Genomic DNA, 17,033 nt, shown 5'->3' with positions numbered 1-17,033 from the left:
TGAGATTGTACGCCTCGATTCTAAGTCCTGAGGGGGCGCAAAACAAAACATGAGTGGACCAAGGTGATATATAAGTAATACTGAAACAGTTATTCATCAACGTACTAACCCCAAAGTTTATGAAAACTCAATAGTATAATATCTAATAGGTTTTTCCGAAAACCCTAGCATGCCATAAAACTTCATAAAACATATATTATATATAGTGTGCTTAATAGTAGTAGCACAAAGGTGTGTGTATGTATGTGTGTGTGTGTGTGTGTGTAAATCTTCATTCGCCCGAAGGCCCCTACATCACCCGACCGAAGCCATAAATAGATATCATTCGTCCGTAGGCCCCTACATCACCCGACCGAAGCCATATATAGATATAATTCGCCCATAGGTAGTATCATTCGCCCGTAGGCAGGACATTCGCTTATAGGCAGGACTTTCGCCCATAGGCAAATCATATGAGTGACCACTAAATAAGCACATAAAAACATGAACATAATATTTCTAATATATATATATATATATATATATATATATATATATATATATATATATATATATATCAAACGGAGCTCAGTAGCTAAGACGTCATATCGTAAAACCACATTCATAAGTATGTATATAATCATCAATCATATATACCACAAAGAACGTAAAGTCGACAAAGCATGATATTTCATAAAGTGTGAAACCAAGTTACTCATAAACGTTTCATAAAACGTATCCATAAAATCATGTTTTTCATGTATGCATTTCTAATAGTAAAATCATGCATTTTTTGCGCCTCCTTAGGAATTAGGATCGAGACACATGATCCTGGCGTTAGGACACAATGGCATAGGTATCCTCGAGTCTTCTTAGTGTAGGTATCATTCCCTTGTTCGTATCTTTTTATAGTAATTCTTCCATATTACTCTTAGTTAGTTGTATGCTCTAAATACGTTCCTGCTTTGGTATAATTGTTCTAATTGCATATATTTTAGTTATATCCATGTTTTAAAATGGCTTCGTCACCCTCAGGTGTCGGCCAGCACGTGCCTACCCTGGTATGTGGGGATATCGGGGTTGGGGCGTGTCAAGTAATAAAGCGGACGAAAATAGGTTGGGGCTCGCCTTCAATAATTGAGAGCAGACTTTGGAGCTCATGTGAATGAAGAACATATTTGATGAATCTAAGGACTTGAGCATGACAAGTGCACAGAAGCTGCTCGCTAGGATACATTCGAAATTATTAGTGGCGCATTTAGAAGTTAAGCAAGCTTTGTTTCATTCAGTTTAACACATTTGGCATTTAATTCTAAAAGATAGGTGATATGCAAACAACAGACGATTCAACGTAATACATTGCAAATCTTGGATAATGCATTACTGCACTACGAAAACAATTATGTATATATGAAATTCAATACGAGCATATCTCATTTAAGTTGGAAGAAGAAAACATGGAAATTAATCACGAAACTTTTTGTTAGATATTGTTATTCTATCTTACTAAACTCCAGAAACTGTTTCTGCAATTGTCTAATAAGAAGCAATAAGTTTTCCAAATAGATATGCATTAGGCTATATATCCCAGTAACTAGTAGGAAAGTGCATTGGGATGGTTAAGTAAGACAAGGCTCTCTACAAAAGGATCCATTGATGACGAGTAGCAACGTTCTTGACGAGTTGCAGTTTCTTTAGCCATATCCACCACTACCGCGGTTTGCTGCCTATTGCAATCGAACATTGTGATCACCAGCTCATCACGGCTTTTGAAACATAGAGGCCTAGGACGATCAGTCCCTTGCAAACGTACACTATCTAATTTTATCCACGATTTCACGTCACCGTATTCTTTCATGACCCACAAATGAAGCTGATGGACAAAATGTCTTTCGTTGTCGAGGAATGTAGACTCAATCTCAATCAAGGCAAGGGACTCCCCACGTCTTAAAACATAGCTGTTGGAACCTTTTTTTCTTAAAGCTTCAGGCATCGTGATCTTGTGAAATAATTCAGTGCCCAAATCAAAGGACACAATTAGATATTCATCAAGGTTTCTGTCACGGGGTAGAATCCAATGCAGAGCACCATTCACAAACACATTTTCGAAAACATGCACAGCCATAAAATAAGCAGGCAAACTCGACCTAGGGCTTTTCCAATAGCCCTTGGCCAAGGAGTAAACCTCAATCTTAACGTGTCTAGAGATGCTCACAATTCTCAAGACCTTATAGTCATTGGTCCGACAATCATAGCCAAAGAAGTAATTCTGTTCAGGCAAATTCTCCGCCCTGGTGGAAGAGATGTTAATAGAAGGCCTAGGCAAAATCACATACTTTCTAGCTGAAGGGTTCCAAATTATGGGGGTGGGATCGGTGGCATGAGCGTACCCGCAAGAAGCAACCAATATGAGCCCGTTACAAGTTCCAACCATTCGCAAAACCTCATACCGACAATTTATGTCATCCAAAGTTGGTGGTTTGAGAAGCTCGGTGAACTTAGCACCACCAAATCCAGGGTTAGGGTTATCTTTATAATAGAACAACGTCGAAGAGTAATACTTACCCCCTATCTGCTTTAGTAGAAAGAGCTGACTACCGTCGTTTTTGGTGTAGTGGTCGGATTGGATTAATAAGGAGCGGCTGAGATAATTGTCAGCGAAGGTGCAACTTTTGATCAGAGAGTTCCAAGACGTGCACACTCTTGTAAATTTGATTACAGATTTGACAGGCAGCCTCGGCAAGATTTCGGCTAAGATTTCTTCAGGAAAGTGATCAACTGACGTTGCTTTTTTACTTCGACTTCCCAAGTCTACGTTCCGATCCATTGTTTACAAGAGATGCCGCGGTGAAAGAGTTGGTGATTAATGGAGAAAATTTTGGCAATTTATAGGATAGGGCAGGTAAAGTTACAGGGCTTTCGTGAATAACAAGGAATTGGGCTGTGGTGGTGACTATTGTCGTTATTTTTTAGAAGGAATTTATCGCTCTTAAACTCTAGCAAAACTCAGGAATTCTCTCTCCTAAACCCTAAACTCTGAATTTTTGTAGAGATTAATTAGAAGGGATAAATTTTCTCCTGTATCAATTCGAGATAACACCAACACATAAATATATAAATGAGATAATTACAAACATAATCCCTTAATTATCTACATATTTTTCCTCTTCTTTTAGAAGGAATTTGATGGACTATTTTTCTCACAGGCGTGTCAAAAAACTGGCATGGATATGCAAATAACAAATATTCAACATTACACATTTTTTTTTAGTAAACCAACAAAATGAATTGAGAGCGCATACTGAAGATGTAAGGAATCGGATAGCTGAGGAATGGAAAAAAGTATTCGAGCATGCCAAATGTAAGTTGGGAAGAAAATCATAAAAATTAGAAAATAAAAGGAGAAAGGAAAATTTTGTAACCCATTGTTCTTTGCATGAGGGCGAGTTTTTGCACAACATAAAGGTTGCACCTTCGTGATCGAAAGTTTGAGCCGTGCAAACAGTCTCTTTGCAAAGTAAAGGTAAAGCTGCATACGATATACGTTCCCCCGACTCTCATAAAGGGAGGAGCTTTATTGGCTTGGGATCGGCCTTTATTGTTCTTTGCCTGCTGATACTTTAGAAAGTAGGGCTCCATGCTGTTAGCCAATTGATTAGTAGGAAACAACATTGGACTGGCTAAGTAAGATGAGACTCTCTACGAAAGGATTCATTGATGGGTAGCCATCCAGAGCAGTTGCAGCCATTTCTTTTTCACTCTTGAAATCCACCACTATGGCCCCCCAATCTTCATTCAACAATCTTGTCATCACCAGTTCATCACAGCTATTGAAACCAAGAGGGATAGGACAGTATCTTTTGAAGAGTACACTATTGTTATATAGTTTAGTCCACGATTTCACCGCGCCATATTCCTTCATGACCCATAAATAAAGCCTAAAGACAAAATATTCTCTGTTGTCAATCTCAAACAAGGCAACAGACTCTCTCCATATCTTAAAACGCAACATGGGCAACCTGTTTTTCCAAAATCTTCAGGCATCTCGATCTCGTGGAATAATTCAGTGCTGAAATCAAACGACACCATGAGATGTTGTTCGGGATCTCTGTCACGGGGTGGAATCCAATGCATAGCATCAATAAAAAAATTAATCAAGAACGACACGCACAAATAAGCAGGAAAAACAGAAGTTGCAGCAGCACTAAGACATGTCCAACGTCTCTTGGCCAAGGAGTAAACCTCGACCCCTAACAAAGAATTCCTCACAGTAACAACTCTCAAGACCTCGTAGTCATTGGTCAGAGAATCATAGCCAAAAAAATAGGTTTGTGCACCCTCAAAATTGTTCTTAATATTAGGACTAGGCAAAATCACATACTTTCTGACTGAAGGGTACCAAATTATTGTGGGGGCATCTTCGTCCTGAAAGCCTGCTTTTGTCCTGAAAGTCTTGGTTGTCAGCAACGCATATAAGCCCATTACGAGTTCCGACCATTGACAAATAACTAAAATAACGTTTTATTTCATCCAGAATTGGTGGTTTGATAAGCTCGGTGTAACCAGATGCATGGCTATGTAAGACGAAGTCAAAAGGAAGTTTCATCCAGCGTGCTTTGAGGAGTTTAGCTCTGATACCATGAAGAGAGTTGAGGTTCCATTATAACCACATGCAATAAGGGAGGAGCTCAACTACTTATAACCACATGCAAAGTCCGTTCTCTCATCAATGTAAGATTCATTCTCAACAGGCTAAAGATATTCCCATTTCACGAGTAAAAACTATTAACATACTGCGGTCCATTCTTCTTTAGTAGAAGGAGCTGGCGTCGACCATCCTTGTTGTTGTCGTGTTTGGATTGTGTTAATAAGCGTCTGAGATAGGCGTCAATGAAGGTGCGACTTTTGATCAGAGAGTTCCACGACTTGCACACTCTTGTAAATTTGACTATAGATTTGACGGGCAGCCTCATCAAGATATCTGCTTGTTGGAATCTTATTTGGACTCTACAAATCATGATAAGGAATTGTCACATTATAATTACTAGCCTCTCTGCACGCACTAGCGTGCGTGCGAGAGACATTTTTGCATCACGGGCGCTACACGCCCTAAAGATGTGTTGTTTTAGATATTCTTATATTTCTTAAGTGATTATTTTATAAAATGTGTTTGTGTCCATCACAACAATTTCTTATTATTTTCAATTTTTTATTATGTTCAATCATCTAACTTAGTCTTTTTGCACCTACCCATTGTACCCAAAAATGAAATTTATGAATTGTACACTAACCAATCCACCTTTTTTTTCTTTTTTTTTTCTGCTTGCTAATTATTATGGTGTCTTTTTTTTTTGTTTGGCTGATAGAATTTGATTTCACGAAATGAGCTATGCTTGATCATTATTATGACTTTGGTAATTAAGTTACTCAGTCTAGTTAGAATTTTGTTATCTCCATCAGTACCATTTTACCCTTATATATTGTACAGAAGATCAAGAGTTAGGTTCCTTAAACTCTCATATAAAAAATAAAAAAATATGCTTAATTATTTAATGTTGTATAGAAAATATGAAATGATCAATATATTTTGTAACATGAGGATTAGTGGCTGTATTAAAAGGGTGCACAACAACATTTTTTTATTATGGTGGACAAAAAGGTATTATGGGCAATATTTGGCGTCATTCGAGCAGGTTGGCAGATCATTTGTTCAATGGTTGTGTGAATGGGATAGTTGATGCAGTTAGAGGAGTGAGTACATAATTATGGGTGTGCCATTTTGGGTTGGGACTGAGATGTTCAACATTAGAGCATGGGCCAGGCTACGTAGTTCCAATTGCTTGAGTTGAAGAAAAGATGATGAGATAATGGTGTTACCGTACAATCATCCCATCATTCCAAAGTGATAATGGTGTTATCGCATGCCATATTGTCATATTGCCACATTTGTTGAATAATTTAGGAGCATATATTCCATCCAATTTGCACATATGTGAGTAATCTCTCATACATTTTTTACTATTTTTTCTTTAAAACAACAACGAAGATAAAATGGGAAACATATACTATTTATAAATAAAAAAATTTGAAAATATGACATGTAATTTGATTTCTAAATACATATTGACAACACTTAATGTCCTTAAATCAAAATGTTTCAGATTCATAAGTTTTCAATCAAAGTTATAGGCTAGCTAGGGATGAACTCCTAATATATGAAGCAAAGCAAAATATGGACAACATGTACATATGTAAACATAGCGCCTACGTGTGAAATCAAAGCCATGCTTGCCACCCATTTGCTTGCACTTGATGCTTTAGATTTTCATGGTTAATCTGCAAGCAATGATGATAAAATAAGAAGTCTAACTATAATGCACAATCCCAACTATAAAGATTGTAAGCAACTTAACCTAAATACCTTTAAGTTTGACAATTTTCTCATGGCAATACTTTTACTCCAGTTACTTGTAGAATACTGAAAGATAAATATATTTGTCAAGTTTGAGGTAACAAATTGTAACAATATTTACAAAATTAAATAATAAGAAATATTACCTTAATCTTGTACTTCAACCTTTGTACTTTGAGACGGGTGTGATGCTTGTAAAACTGACAAAAAATGCAATTTTATTTATATTTGAAAATTGAATGCAATTTGAATTTATAGTATACTTTTGTATGAAAATAAGAGAAGACTTACCGTATTTAGAAAAGTTGTTTGGCCACTGTTAATCTTTTTTCTGCACCCATAAATTGTTTTATTTTATTTTATAATTTGAGATAATTAATTTGTAGAATGATATAGAGAATGCCATTAAAAATAAATAGGTAAGAAATGGTGTTGTACCTTATTTGTTGGACTTTATTCCAAATACGTATGATCTGAGGAGTTGTTGAAGGTTTTAATTCTTCCACAGCCTTTTTCATGCGCCACCTATATATTGAAGGTATATATAATGTTAGATTTCTTGTAACACATTTGTATATAATTTAGGATACATACTGCTCATGCTTCTTCTTTTTCCACTCTTTGAGAATCAGTTGGCTTAGATCAGTAGTTTTTACTCCGACAGATATCTCCCAACCAGGTGTAAAAATACAGACACGTCTGTTTGAGATCTTATCAATAGGTTCCTTCTTCATTTTTTTGTGGGTATTCTTGTAAATATCCTAAGAATGAAAACAAATAATTTTTAAAATTACCATAGCACACGTATAGCACATTAAGATAATCAAAATTGAAATTCACAATCTGACCAAAATTTAAAAAACGCACAATGAAGATTTCAAAGGAAGAAATTAAAAAACCCAACTGAAGCTAAATCTGGGAATCATACAATTACATATTATGCTTACATGGAAATGTGTAAAATGAGTACAACCATGCAGGGAAAGGAAGTGAAAACCCACCAATCTCGTACGACTGTGCTTCCATCACCATGCTTCTAGTATCCAATTAATGACAGCATGCATGCTAAAAATTGACGGAGATGGGGATTGAGCTCATATCATTTACAAACACAAAATAAAAAAGATCAAAGGAAAAGAACAACTTAGAGAAGTGAAGGCGGAGCAAAAAAAAGGGGAGTATAAGATTTGGCCACATAATCAAAGGAGATGGGGAGTACATATAATAATATTGTAGCCGGAATGGAACAAATGGGAATGTACGTGGGAACTAAGAAATTACTGCTTGGTAGTGGGAGAAGTTCACCGTTTTTTTTTAACTAACGATAACCTCTATCCCTTTTCTCCCACATTATTATTATTATTATTAATATAATTTTGTTAGATATTAATATCTCCTCCTAAAATGGAGGAGATACGTTCCTGTCCATTTATTTTTTTTAAACTTTTTCCTCCTTTTTTTTTTTCCAATAAAACAAATTTTAATTTTATGTTTAATATTTGTCTCCTAAAATGGAGAGCAGTTACGTTGTTTTTGTTTAATATAATTTTGTTAGATATTTTTAATATAATTTTGTTAGATATTAATATTTCCTTCTAAAATGGAGGAGAAGTTATTCACAACATTCCTGTTGTTTTATTTGTTTTTTCGTTTCCTTTTTTTTTTTTTCCAATATAACAAATTTTAATTTTTCTGTTTAATATCTCTCTCTCCTAAAATGGAGAGCACTTATTCACTATGTTGCTTTTTTTTTTTACTTAAATTTTTAATATTTCTCTCCTAAAATGATGTTCAGTACAATTATCTCTGACTTTAATATCTCATCCTAAAATGGAAGAGTTATTCATCACGTCCCCTACTTTTATTTGTTTCTTTTTGTTTAATATAATTTTGTGAGATATTAATATCTCATCCTCAAATGGAGGAGTTACCCATCACGTCCCTTTACTTTTATTTGTTGTTTGTTTGTTTAATAATCTAAAATATAGCAAGAACCGTACTAATCAAAATGGAAGCATAAACATTCTAAGAAATATTTGTTAAAAATCATGCATCAAGAAATTAAGGTGAATAAAAGAGAAGAATAACTAAAAAAGAAACCCGGCTAGTCAAATTTTTTTTGAGGGGCTTTCCCATAGATATTTATTTAAAAAACCACACGATAAATGCTCATAGCAGTTTCAAAAATGACGCCACATTCATCCTCTTCTCTTCCGAACGGTTTTGCCATTTTAGTTTGGATTATCTTTTTTTTTTCTATTTATTTTAATTTGTTTTATTTTTAATATTTTTTTGTTGCCTTTTTATTATTTATCTCTCTCTCCTCTCCATAACTACTAACTTTTAGAGGATAATTATCATGATTTTTTTATTTTAATTACCATGTTTTGTTTCCAACTCAGATTGTGGAATTCTATGGGGGAGAAAACTGCCCACTACCGCTTAGCAGTTGAGAGGCTTAAGCACATCTACTTGTTTTTCTTTTTTTTTTCAATTTTCCGTTTTCTTTTCCAATACTTTTTGAATTTTGTTTTTTATTTATTTATTTATATTTTCTTTCTACTGTAACCTTCTTTGTTACATATATGGTAAAGATAGTTTTTTTTTTTTTTTTTTTTTTAATTTGTGTTTTTGAACTGCCCACTACTGCTTAGCAGTTTATGAGGGTTAACTGTTAAGCACGTCCATTTATAGATAGATAATCAATTAGAGTTAATTATTAGGTTAACTTCCTTTAAAGTAGGACCATATGGCAAACATGTTGAAGTGATGGAAAGCCCCACGTCTATAAGGATTGAGTAGTGCTGTCAGTTACCAACTGCTGTCCATAATAGGTGGAAGGCAGTTTGGATCAGCATCTATATATGGAATGGTCCCTGCTCAAGAGGAAATGGTTCTATACAGAAACTAGCCCTATTCTAGTGAGAACATAAGGTCCCCATTGAGTAGAAGATATTTCCTTATTCACGGTTCCATGGCTTTATCAGGCATGCCCATCCAAGTCTACCTAATGAAGCTGCCCAGCGTTGTTTCTTGAGTTCTGAACTTGTCCCTCAATGTGATGGTGCTTGATCATTGTGTCAATGTCCATAACGTCAAGGCATACCTACCCAAAGGTGAGAGTAGTTATTTCTTTCTTTCTAACAAATGCATTTCGGTTGAATTCATAGCCAAGTTTTTCTTCAGATAAATGTATGTCTATTGTAATTTAGGGTTCTTGATAATTGTAAAGTTCCAACACTGCTACGATTTCGTCAGGAAAGTGGTCAACTGATATTGCTTTTTTACTTGGAGTTCTCAAGTCTACGTTACGATCCATTGTTTACAAGGGATGCGGTGGTGAAAGAGAGTTGTTGATAAGGGAGGAATTGGCAGTTATTATAGGTTAGGGCGGGTAAAGTTATAGGGCTTTCGTGAATAACAAGGAATAGGGCTGGGTGGTGACTCTATTTTCGCTATTTTTTGGATGGAATTTATCCCCCCTAAACTCTAGCTAAACCCAGGAAAATACCCTCTAAACCCAAACTCTAATGCCGATTTGGTATCCTACTAAATATATATGGTGAGATAATAACACATAATATATGTATATATATGTGTATGTGTGTGTGTGTGTGTGTGTGTGATGAGATAATTACAAACATAATTCCTTAATTATCAACATATTATCTTCCTCTTCTTTCTTATCTCAGATCGTGGACTATTTTTGTCACATGCATTCCATGTTCTTCAAACCAATCAAGTAAGTGTAGTCAAACTCGGATTTTAGAGGATTTTAAAAGACTTTAAAAATCCTAGTATAGTCAATTAAAATATTTTAAAGGATTTTAGAATTCATTCAAATCTAGGTGTAGTCAATTAAAAGATTTTAAAATCCATCCAAATCTATGTTATAGAAATGAACCCCATCTCATTGAAAGACTACACAAATCTAGAATAAAGAATTCTAGAATATTCACTAAAGTTGGTTAGCTAGATTATCCAAGTTAAAGTAGTCCCTTGTAGAAAGGACTAGAAGGTTGTTTCTTAAGTTGGTGGATGAGTCTAGAAGAATGATGAGGTTTCCACCAACATGCAAGATTAGTGTAGATAATTCTAGCATAGGAAGTAGTGGAATTATCTAGATATCTCTAGCATGATGTTTCCATGCTTCTCCAAGGTTCCATCCATGCCTATAAAAGGAGAAGGCATCCACACCATTTGTATCAACCAACCAACCAACCAATCAAGAAAGAAGTAAGAATCAAGAAGCGAGTAAGCAAGGCAACCAAGTGAAAGTAAGAAGAGTAGTCTTGTGAGCAGTGTGAGTGGTCTAGAGTGTGTCTCTAGAAAGAGTGAGTGCCATAGTTTCAAAAGAGCGTCCTTGAGATTTTGTGTTGTAATATTTTGTGAGGTTAATACGATTAATTTGTTTACTTGTCTTGTCTCTCCAACACTTGTGTTAGAGTTGTGTACTCTAATTTTTTCCTCAACAATCTAAGTGTATTAAAAAAATTAAGATTTTGGAGGATTTTAATAAGTTGTGGATTTTGTGAGATTTGAGAGCAAGAAGTATATATAACCAAGACTAAAAAGAATACAACCTCACCCCCTAGGATTTCAAATCATTTTCCATCTGGGCAGTCCTCAAAGCTCTACCAACCTCAGCCACACACAGGTAACCACTATATACATTGGTGGAATCTCATCCCCCTAGGATTTCCAATCCTTTTCCATCTGGGCCGTCCTCAAATCTCTACCAACCCCAGTCACACACAGATATTGTAATATCCCACATCGACCAACGGAGAGGGGGTGATGTGCCTTATATGTACATGCTTCCCCAAGTTGGGCTATATCTGGAAAATTAGACTCAGAATAAGTATGTGGCTCTACGAGGCGACATGGTTCTGACATAAGACATCAAAATGATTAGAATACTCACAAAATATGCAAGACTGCTGAAACTAGGCTCTGATACCATTTTTCTGTCACATCACAGGCTCGACTCCGTCGTAGCATGATATTGTCCACTTTGGGCCCTGACCACGCCATCACAGTTTTGTTTTTGGGAACTCACACGAGAACTTCCCAGTAGGTCACCCATCGTGGGATTGCTTTCGCGTGAACTCGCTTAACTTCGAAATTTATACGAAATCCGAAGCCAGTGAGCTCCCAAAAGGCCTCATGCTAATTAGAGGTGGGTATGTACATATAAGGCATAGAGAATCCACTCCCCTGGGCGATGTGGGATCTCACAATCCACCCCCTTAGGGGCCCAACATCCTCATCAACATACTTTCGGCCTCGTCGGCACACTTCCGGCCAAGGATTGGCTCTGATACCATTCTGTCACATCCTAGTCTCGACTCCGCCGTAGCACGATATTGTCTGCTTTGGGTCCCAGCCATGCCCTCACGATTTTGTTTCTAGGAACTCACACGAGAATTTCCCGGTGGGTCACCCATCCTAGGATTACTCTCGCCCGAACTCACTTAACTTCGAAGTTCCGATGGAACCCGAAGCCAATGAGTTCCCAGAAGGCCTCGTGCTATATGGAGGGAAGCATGTATATATAAGGCACATCACCCCCTCTCCGTTGGTTGATGTGGGATGTTATAATGTTGCCCAGGGGAGTGGATCCTATATGCCTTATATGTACATACCCATCTCCAATTAGCACGAGACCTTTTGGGAGCTCACTAGTTTCGGATTCCATAGAAACTCCAAAGTTAAGCAAGTTTGCGCGAGAGCAATCCCATGATGGGTGACCCACTGGGAAGTTCTCGTGTAAGTTCCAAGAAACAAAACCGTGAGGGCGTGGTCGGGACCCAAAGCAGACAATATCATGCTATGGCGGAGTCGAGCCTGAGATGTGATAGGTACCATAATGTACGTTTGTGGGCCTGTGGCAAAAGGGCAGTCGGTGGTGATGGTTGTTGGTGGTGTAGTGTTCAAAAGCTCACCAAAGTTATGTTGATCTATCAATTGAAAAAGAGATGGAGTTGTGATTGTGTGAAAGGGGACCCGAAAAAGGAGGGGATAAAGTGGCTATCGAGTAAAGTAAAGCAAGGGGAATGATTTTTCCTTTTTTTTTTTCAATAAAAAAATTATATGAAAATCCATCACAATCCACCAAAATCTACAAACTAAATCCATTCAAATTCTTTAAAATCCATATGAATTTTGTAAGAGTCTTAAATCCTCCTAAATTCTATCAAATCTATCACTTTTAAAATCCTTTAAAATCTTAGTTTGACTACACCCTAAATGTTCAAATAATTTTTCAAGGGGCATTCCAAGCTCTCTTTGTCATGACTCATAAGATATCACTATTTTTTTTTTTTCTTTTTTGGTTTTTGTCTAATTTTTTTTAGTATAAATAATATTTTACACTAATTTACACTGGAAAAATGGTGGAAAGTTTGAACCTACAACACAGTGGGTTGTATAGTTCAATGATTTATTTACTATAAATCAGGTAAACATCTCATCGAGAGTAAATGATAATGAGGCTAGAAAATGCGTCAAAGCCCTTCACCGTGCCTGCTTTTAGAGTAGGGACTTGTCTGGGCTAGTACCAGAATGTGGATCATATCACTAGTACCCCAAAAAAAAAAAAAACAGTTATCAGTGTCACCAAACTTTAATTTAATTATCACAGTGCAACCGCTCCCAAATTTTAACTTATTCACGAAAGTCCTAACCTCATATCTTTCTGAAAGATTGTTCATTATGTGGTTCTAGATTGTAAGAACTTTTTCATTAATTTTGAATATCATTCCCGCACCACCCAAAACAGGATGTCTAATTACTCTTCAAGCCCATCTTTGGAAGCAAAGAATCCGTAGCAGATCTCTGCCGGGTTCTCTTGGTTTCCATTGGACAAACTAAGATGGGCACATTATACGCTAGGCCCGTAAAAAAACGAATCAGGCCCGCGTTTTGTGAGTTGAAGCAAGTAGAGTATAAAATTTTCATCAGACGGCTGACAACGTAAAGCTTCAGCAGCTCAACCATGGTGCAGAGATTTTTCTCAGTTCGGCAAATGGACCTCCAACAAGACCAACACTCCCACCCTGTTCTGCTTCTCTCCGGCCCTCCTTCCTGGTGTTACTCACAATTCCAACTCTCTGTCTCTCTATCTCACTCTCTCTCTCTCTCTGATTGCTTTCTGGGGTATCTTTTTTTGCAGCGGAAAGACCTCCTTATTATTCCAGTTTGCATTCAACTCCGCAATGGAGGCCGCCCACGATTGCAACAATGGTCAAGTAGTTTTCATCTGCAACCGACGCAGACTAGAGGCCAAACCCCCTTATCTTTCGCATGTAGCTTTCCACTTCCTATGTTACCTGTATTTTTTAATCTGAAAACTGAAAAGCATTATATTTTGGGCCACTTCCCGCCCTTTGGTTTTGGGGTGAAAGTGAAACCTCAACCTACGTAATTAATAATTGCGTTAAAACTGCTCAGGGCGTTGATTCATCCTCTCAAGCATTTCAACGAATACAAATGAAGTAAGTCAAGAGACCCTTTAGAGAATGAACAATGGTGATGCAAAAAATGGGATTTTTGAGAGAAGAAGTGTTTTGTGTAGGTATGTGGACGATGAGGAAGGAATTAAGAAGTATTTTGCTGCATTTCATCTGCACGATACATTTCCGGTCGCAGTTGTCCTCGATGATTTTGGAGCTTTCTTTGATGAAAGGTGCTTCCTTTCTTCTTTGTTCATGGACTTTCAACTTTTTACAAAGATTAATTCTTTTGTGCTTGCAATTGATTTGAAGGAGCTGCCAAGAAAGATATGGAAACCCACGAGGAAGAGACTTGGCAATGGTTCGGACACTGGCTTTGTGTCACAATGCCATGATCCATGCCAAGTGAGTGACTATGTGATTTCAGTTGGCGACTTTATTCTCACTGTTAGTAACATTTTGATACGGTTTGATTTTTTATGGTAGTGAAACAAGGCCTTGCAAGCTTGTGTTATCAGATACACACCGCGGAGACTCCCCGCGGTTGCTCTTCATCTACAAAAGATGGGTTTCGACCATTTTTACAATTCAAGGTTGGTTTAGTTTGGCAGAAGGGGTGGTTATACATTATAAATTTATGTAGAACATATTGCCTATTATAAGCAGGGTTTTTCTTTTTTCTTTTGGTATGTTGAAGGCGATGGCTCAGGATCGTTCATTGTAAAAGACTATAGCAATTCAGGGGGAAGAAGAGTGACTGCTAAGTACTCGGTGGCTCTCCAGAATCTTTTGCTAGAGGAGATCACTGAAGCAAGTGAATCGTAGGTGTATCGAATTTAGGCTCAAAATTGGTCCAGGATCCATTACTTTCGATCCGTGCATTATGTCAGAGTTAATATCTGCTTCACCTTCATTAGTTTTGCTCAGTGTAAGTTCTGTAAAAATCCTTTGGGCTCTGTGATGTGCATTCTCTGAAACACGATTTGATCAGTATTTCGATTTTCAAGTTTCCAGAAGCAAATTAGGTACGTCTCTTGTTAGTTCAAATATATGGAGAACATACTGATTCATCAATTTATACGGGGTTCGGAGAGTTGTAATTGTTTGTAACTAGAATCTTCCCACTGGGTTTATTACAGTTTCATGTACATAATTATTCACAGAATATTACAGTGAGCAGTAAAAACTGAAAAGAGACGAGAAAATATCCCATGGAGGGGCCTAGTTTACCCCTTTCTGATACTCTGGCTCACAAAATTCTCCTCCCAGATCATCACAAGCCTCCCCAGGAAAGACCCTGCAGCAATCATCAAGACAATTAATCAGTTAATCATAACACGAAAACTAGAGATCTTAAACCATTTGAAGATGAGTTTTACGAAAATCGATCGATCTTACGTCTTGGGACTGTCATACTCTAGATAATCTCTATCCAGCTGCTCAGAACTAGTCCTGGCTGTGCTGCTCCTGCCCTCATCCGGTTTGAGCTTCACTTCGGGATACATTTCGGCATCACAAGCTTCTCCTCCGACTGTTTCACAAGCCTCTGCTGGAAAAACACTGCACATTCCACAGTCAAGGATTGAAACAATCAATCGGAAGATTAAGTCCAAGATGGATTGGAAAAAAAAAAAACGAATTGACTTACGAAGTGATGGAGCTGTAATCGACAGATGAAGGGTCGTCTGTCACATTGGTTGCCCTGAGGGGAGGGCGCCTTGAGGGTTGTTGTGGCCTCGGAGGGGAGCTGCACGGCAAGGCCAGGGACTTGGTGGTTGCAAAAGCAAGAGATGACACTGATGAAATTGGTGAGAGATGTAGAGTGGCCTGCATTTTGATGGTTTGTAATTTAGAAGTTGGTTTTAATTTGCTGCGTCTAAAGAGGGGCAAGGTTTCAACCAACTATATAGCATCAGCTTTGGGACATGACTTGGATGGATATTGGATAAGGTGGGCATATAGATATTTTGAGACAAGAAATTTATTGGTGAACTATAAAACGTTGAGAGACACCCATGAACTCGGACTTTTCTCCCTCCTATTCTCCATATCTTCCCTTTTGTTTTTTGGATTAATTTATGCACGTTTCTTTTCCTTCTTCGCACACCATACTTATTTTTGTCACTTGATACTTCTTTAATTTATTCAATTCAAAGACAAAAACTATGCAGGAAACGAAATGAGTGTGAAATCGTCTCACTTTTTTTTAGGCGTTTATATAGAATGCACAAAAGAAAGTTACCGCCTTAAAGATGACAAAACGCTCCATGGGTTTGGATATTCGTGGATACCCAACCTAATGGTGCGGTTATGAAGAACAAACAGGTATGGGTGGGTTTGGGGGATGGGAACTCACATTTGAAATAATGGTTGTGGATGCAGTTATGGGGAATAAATTCACCAACGGAGTCGGGGGATGAAGGTGGCTAACCACAAGCTGCATCCCAAGTCAAAAGGATGACTCACTTCGGCTAACTACCGAACAGATGCATTGGGCTATCCAAGTAACTAGTAGAATCACTTTGTTGCACATTCTTCTTCTCTTGCTAATACTCGACAAGGCGATTGTCGTTTCAATGTCTATCAAAGCAAGAGATTCCCCATATTTGAAAATCACACAGTTCAAAATTCTTTTTCTCAAAGCTTCGGGCATCATTATCTTGCCAAATAAGTCAGTGCTCAAATCAAAGGAGAAAATGAAAAGTTCTTCGCAAAGTTTTGTCAGTTTTCCGACATGAAATTATTGTATTTTTCAAGTCGACATGCATGCAATCAAATCGACATCAATTATTCAAATGCAGATACGATAGTTAAGATGGTAATTCAGGCAAGGGAAGGTAAATTGGCCTTAGTCAATCAACCCGCTCTTATTGCATGTCAAGATTTCAAAGGTATGCGGCCCACTACTAATCACATCAATATTATCCTCAATTTGCATTTTATCACCTACTATCACAACAAGCATTGCGATTTTATATCAAAAGACTTCAATAATGTAACTAGCTAGTAGTGGCTTTGTCAAGTTTCTTTATGTCAAATCTAGTATTCTTTTTCTAGATTTTTATGTTTATTCCTGTAATATAATTTTGTCCCCAAATTTATATATATAAATACACACACACACACACATATATATATATATTCTTTTGTATGTATTCATGTATTCATTGCACTTTAAGGTGTAACCG

General features: G+C 37.1%; 5 protein-coding genes across 5 annotated transcripts; 1 reads left to right on the top strand and 4 right to left on the bottom strand.

Moving 5' to 3' along the window:
• Positions 1–1,573: 1,573 nt before the first annotated feature.
• On the bottom strand, positions 1,574–2,806 carry LOC137736248 (F-box/kelch-repeat protein At3g23880-like). Its single transcript, XM_068475554.1, has one exon. The coding sequence runs from the start codon at positions 2,804–2,806 to the stop codon at positions 1,574–1,576; it is 1,233 nt and encodes a 410-aa protein (XP_068331655.1).
• An 828-nt stretch (positions 2,807–3,634) lies between these two features.
• Positions 3,635–4,461, bottom strand: LOC137736247 (F-box/kelch-repeat protein At3g06240-like). The gene is made up of 2 exons (XM_068475552.1): positions 3,999–4,461; positions 3,635–3,768 (listed from the first exon to the last, which is right to left on the bottom strand). The coding sequence occupies exons 1-2, from the start codon at positions 4,459–4,461 to the stop codon at positions 3,635–3,637; spliced, it is 597 nt and encodes a 198-aa protein (XP_068331653.1).
• A 1,665-nt stretch (positions 4,462–6,126) lies between these two features.
• LOC137736246 (uncharacterized) lies at positions 6,127–7,125 on the bottom strand. Its single transcript, XM_068475551.1, has 6 exons — positions 6,986–7,125; positions 6,830–6,916; positions 6,683–6,722; positions 6,538–6,591; positions 6,401–6,457; positions 6,127–6,315 (listed from the first exon to the last, which is right to left on the bottom strand). The coding sequence occupies exons 1-6, from the start codon at positions 7,123–7,125 to the stop codon at positions 6,256–6,258; spliced, it is 438 nt and encodes a 145-aa protein (XP_068331652.1). The 3' UTR covers positions 6,127–6,255.
• A 6,721-nt stretch (positions 7,126–13,846) lies between these two features.
• Positions 13,847–14,825, top strand: LOC137737869 (uncharacterized). The gene is made up of 5 exons (XM_068477442.1): positions 13,847–13,887; positions 13,968–14,078; positions 14,158–14,250; positions 14,332–14,438; positions 14,543–14,825. The coding sequence occupies exons 1-5, from the start codon at positions 13,883–13,885 to the stop codon at positions 14,668–14,670; spliced, it is 444 nt and encodes a 147-aa protein (XP_068333543.1). The 5' UTR covers positions 13,847–13,882; the 3' UTR covers positions 14,671–14,825.
• A 120-nt stretch (positions 14,826–14,945) lies between these two features.
• Positions 14,946–15,759, bottom strand: LOC137737870 (light-regulated protein, chloroplastic-like). The gene is made up of 3 exons (XM_068477444.1): positions 15,494–15,759; positions 15,244–15,405; positions 14,946–15,142 (listed from the first exon to the last, which is right to left on the bottom strand). The coding sequence occupies exons 1-3, from the start codon at positions 15,676–15,678 to the stop codon at positions 15,067–15,069; spliced, it is 423 nt and encodes a 140-aa protein (XP_068333545.1). The 5' UTR covers positions 15,679–15,759; the 3' UTR covers positions 14,946–15,066.
• Between the last annotated feature and the right edge of the window lie 1,274 nt (positions 15,760–17,033).

This window comes from Pyrus communis, chromosome 6 (genome assembly GCF_963583255.1).
Source record: "Pyrus communis chromosome 6, drPyrComm1.1, whole genome shotgun sequence".
Lineage (NCBI taxonomy): Eukaryota > Viridiplantae > Streptophyta > Magnoliopsida > Rosales > Rosaceae > Pyrus > Pyrus communis.
The sequence above is the reverse complement of the archived record's forward strand: the minus strand, read 5'-3'. Positions and strand labels throughout refer to the sequence as shown.

Bases quoted from the DNA above. Each gene is read 5' to 3' on its own strand.
- LOC137737869 (XM_068477442.1), top strand. The intron at 14,079-14,157 runs GTGCTTCCTTTC...ATTGATTTGAAG, and splicing joins GGAGCTTTCTTTGATGAAAG to GAGCTGCCAAGAAAGATATG. The intron at 14,439-14,542 runs GTTGGTTTAGTT...GGTATGTTGAAG, and splicing joins GACCATTTTTACAATTCAAG to GCGATGGCTCAGGATCGTTC.
- LOC137736246 (XM_068475551.1), bottom strand. From the start codon at position 7,125: ATGAAGAAGGAACCTATTGATAAGATCTCAAACAGACGTGTCTGTATT. The intron at 6,592-6,682 runs GTAAGTCTTCTC...ATTTTTTGTCAG, and splicing joins AAACAACTTTTCTAAATACG to TTTTACAAGCATCACACCCG. The intron at 6,316-6,400 runs GTATTTAGGTTA...CATTGCTTGCAG, and splicing joins GAAAATTGTCAAACTTAAAG to ATTAACCATGAAAATCTAAA.
- LOC137737870 (XM_068477444.1), bottom strand. From the start codon at position 15,678: ATGCAGGCCACTCTACATCTCTCACCAATTTCATCAGTGTCATCTCTT. The intron at 15,406-15,493 runs GTAAGTCAATTC...TGGAATGTGCAG, and splicing joins GATTACAGCTCCATCACTTC to TGTTTTTCCAGCAGAGGCTT. The intron at 15,143-15,243 runs GTAAGATCGATC...TGATTGCTGCAG, and splicing joins GAGTATGACAGTCCCAAGAC to GGTCTTTCCTGGGGAGGCTT.
- LOC137736247 (XM_068475552.1), bottom strand. From the start codon at position 4,461: ATGGGCTTATATGCGTTGCTGACAACCAAGACTTTCAGGACAAAAGCA. The intron at 3,769-3,998 runs GTTGCCCATGTT...TGTTGAATGAAG, and splicing joins TGAAGATTTTGGAAAAACAG to ATTGGGGGGCCATAGTGGTG.
- LOC137736248 (XM_068475554.1), bottom strand. From the start codon at position 2,806: ATGGATCGGAACGTAGACTTGGGAAGTCGAAGTAAAAAAGCAACGTCA.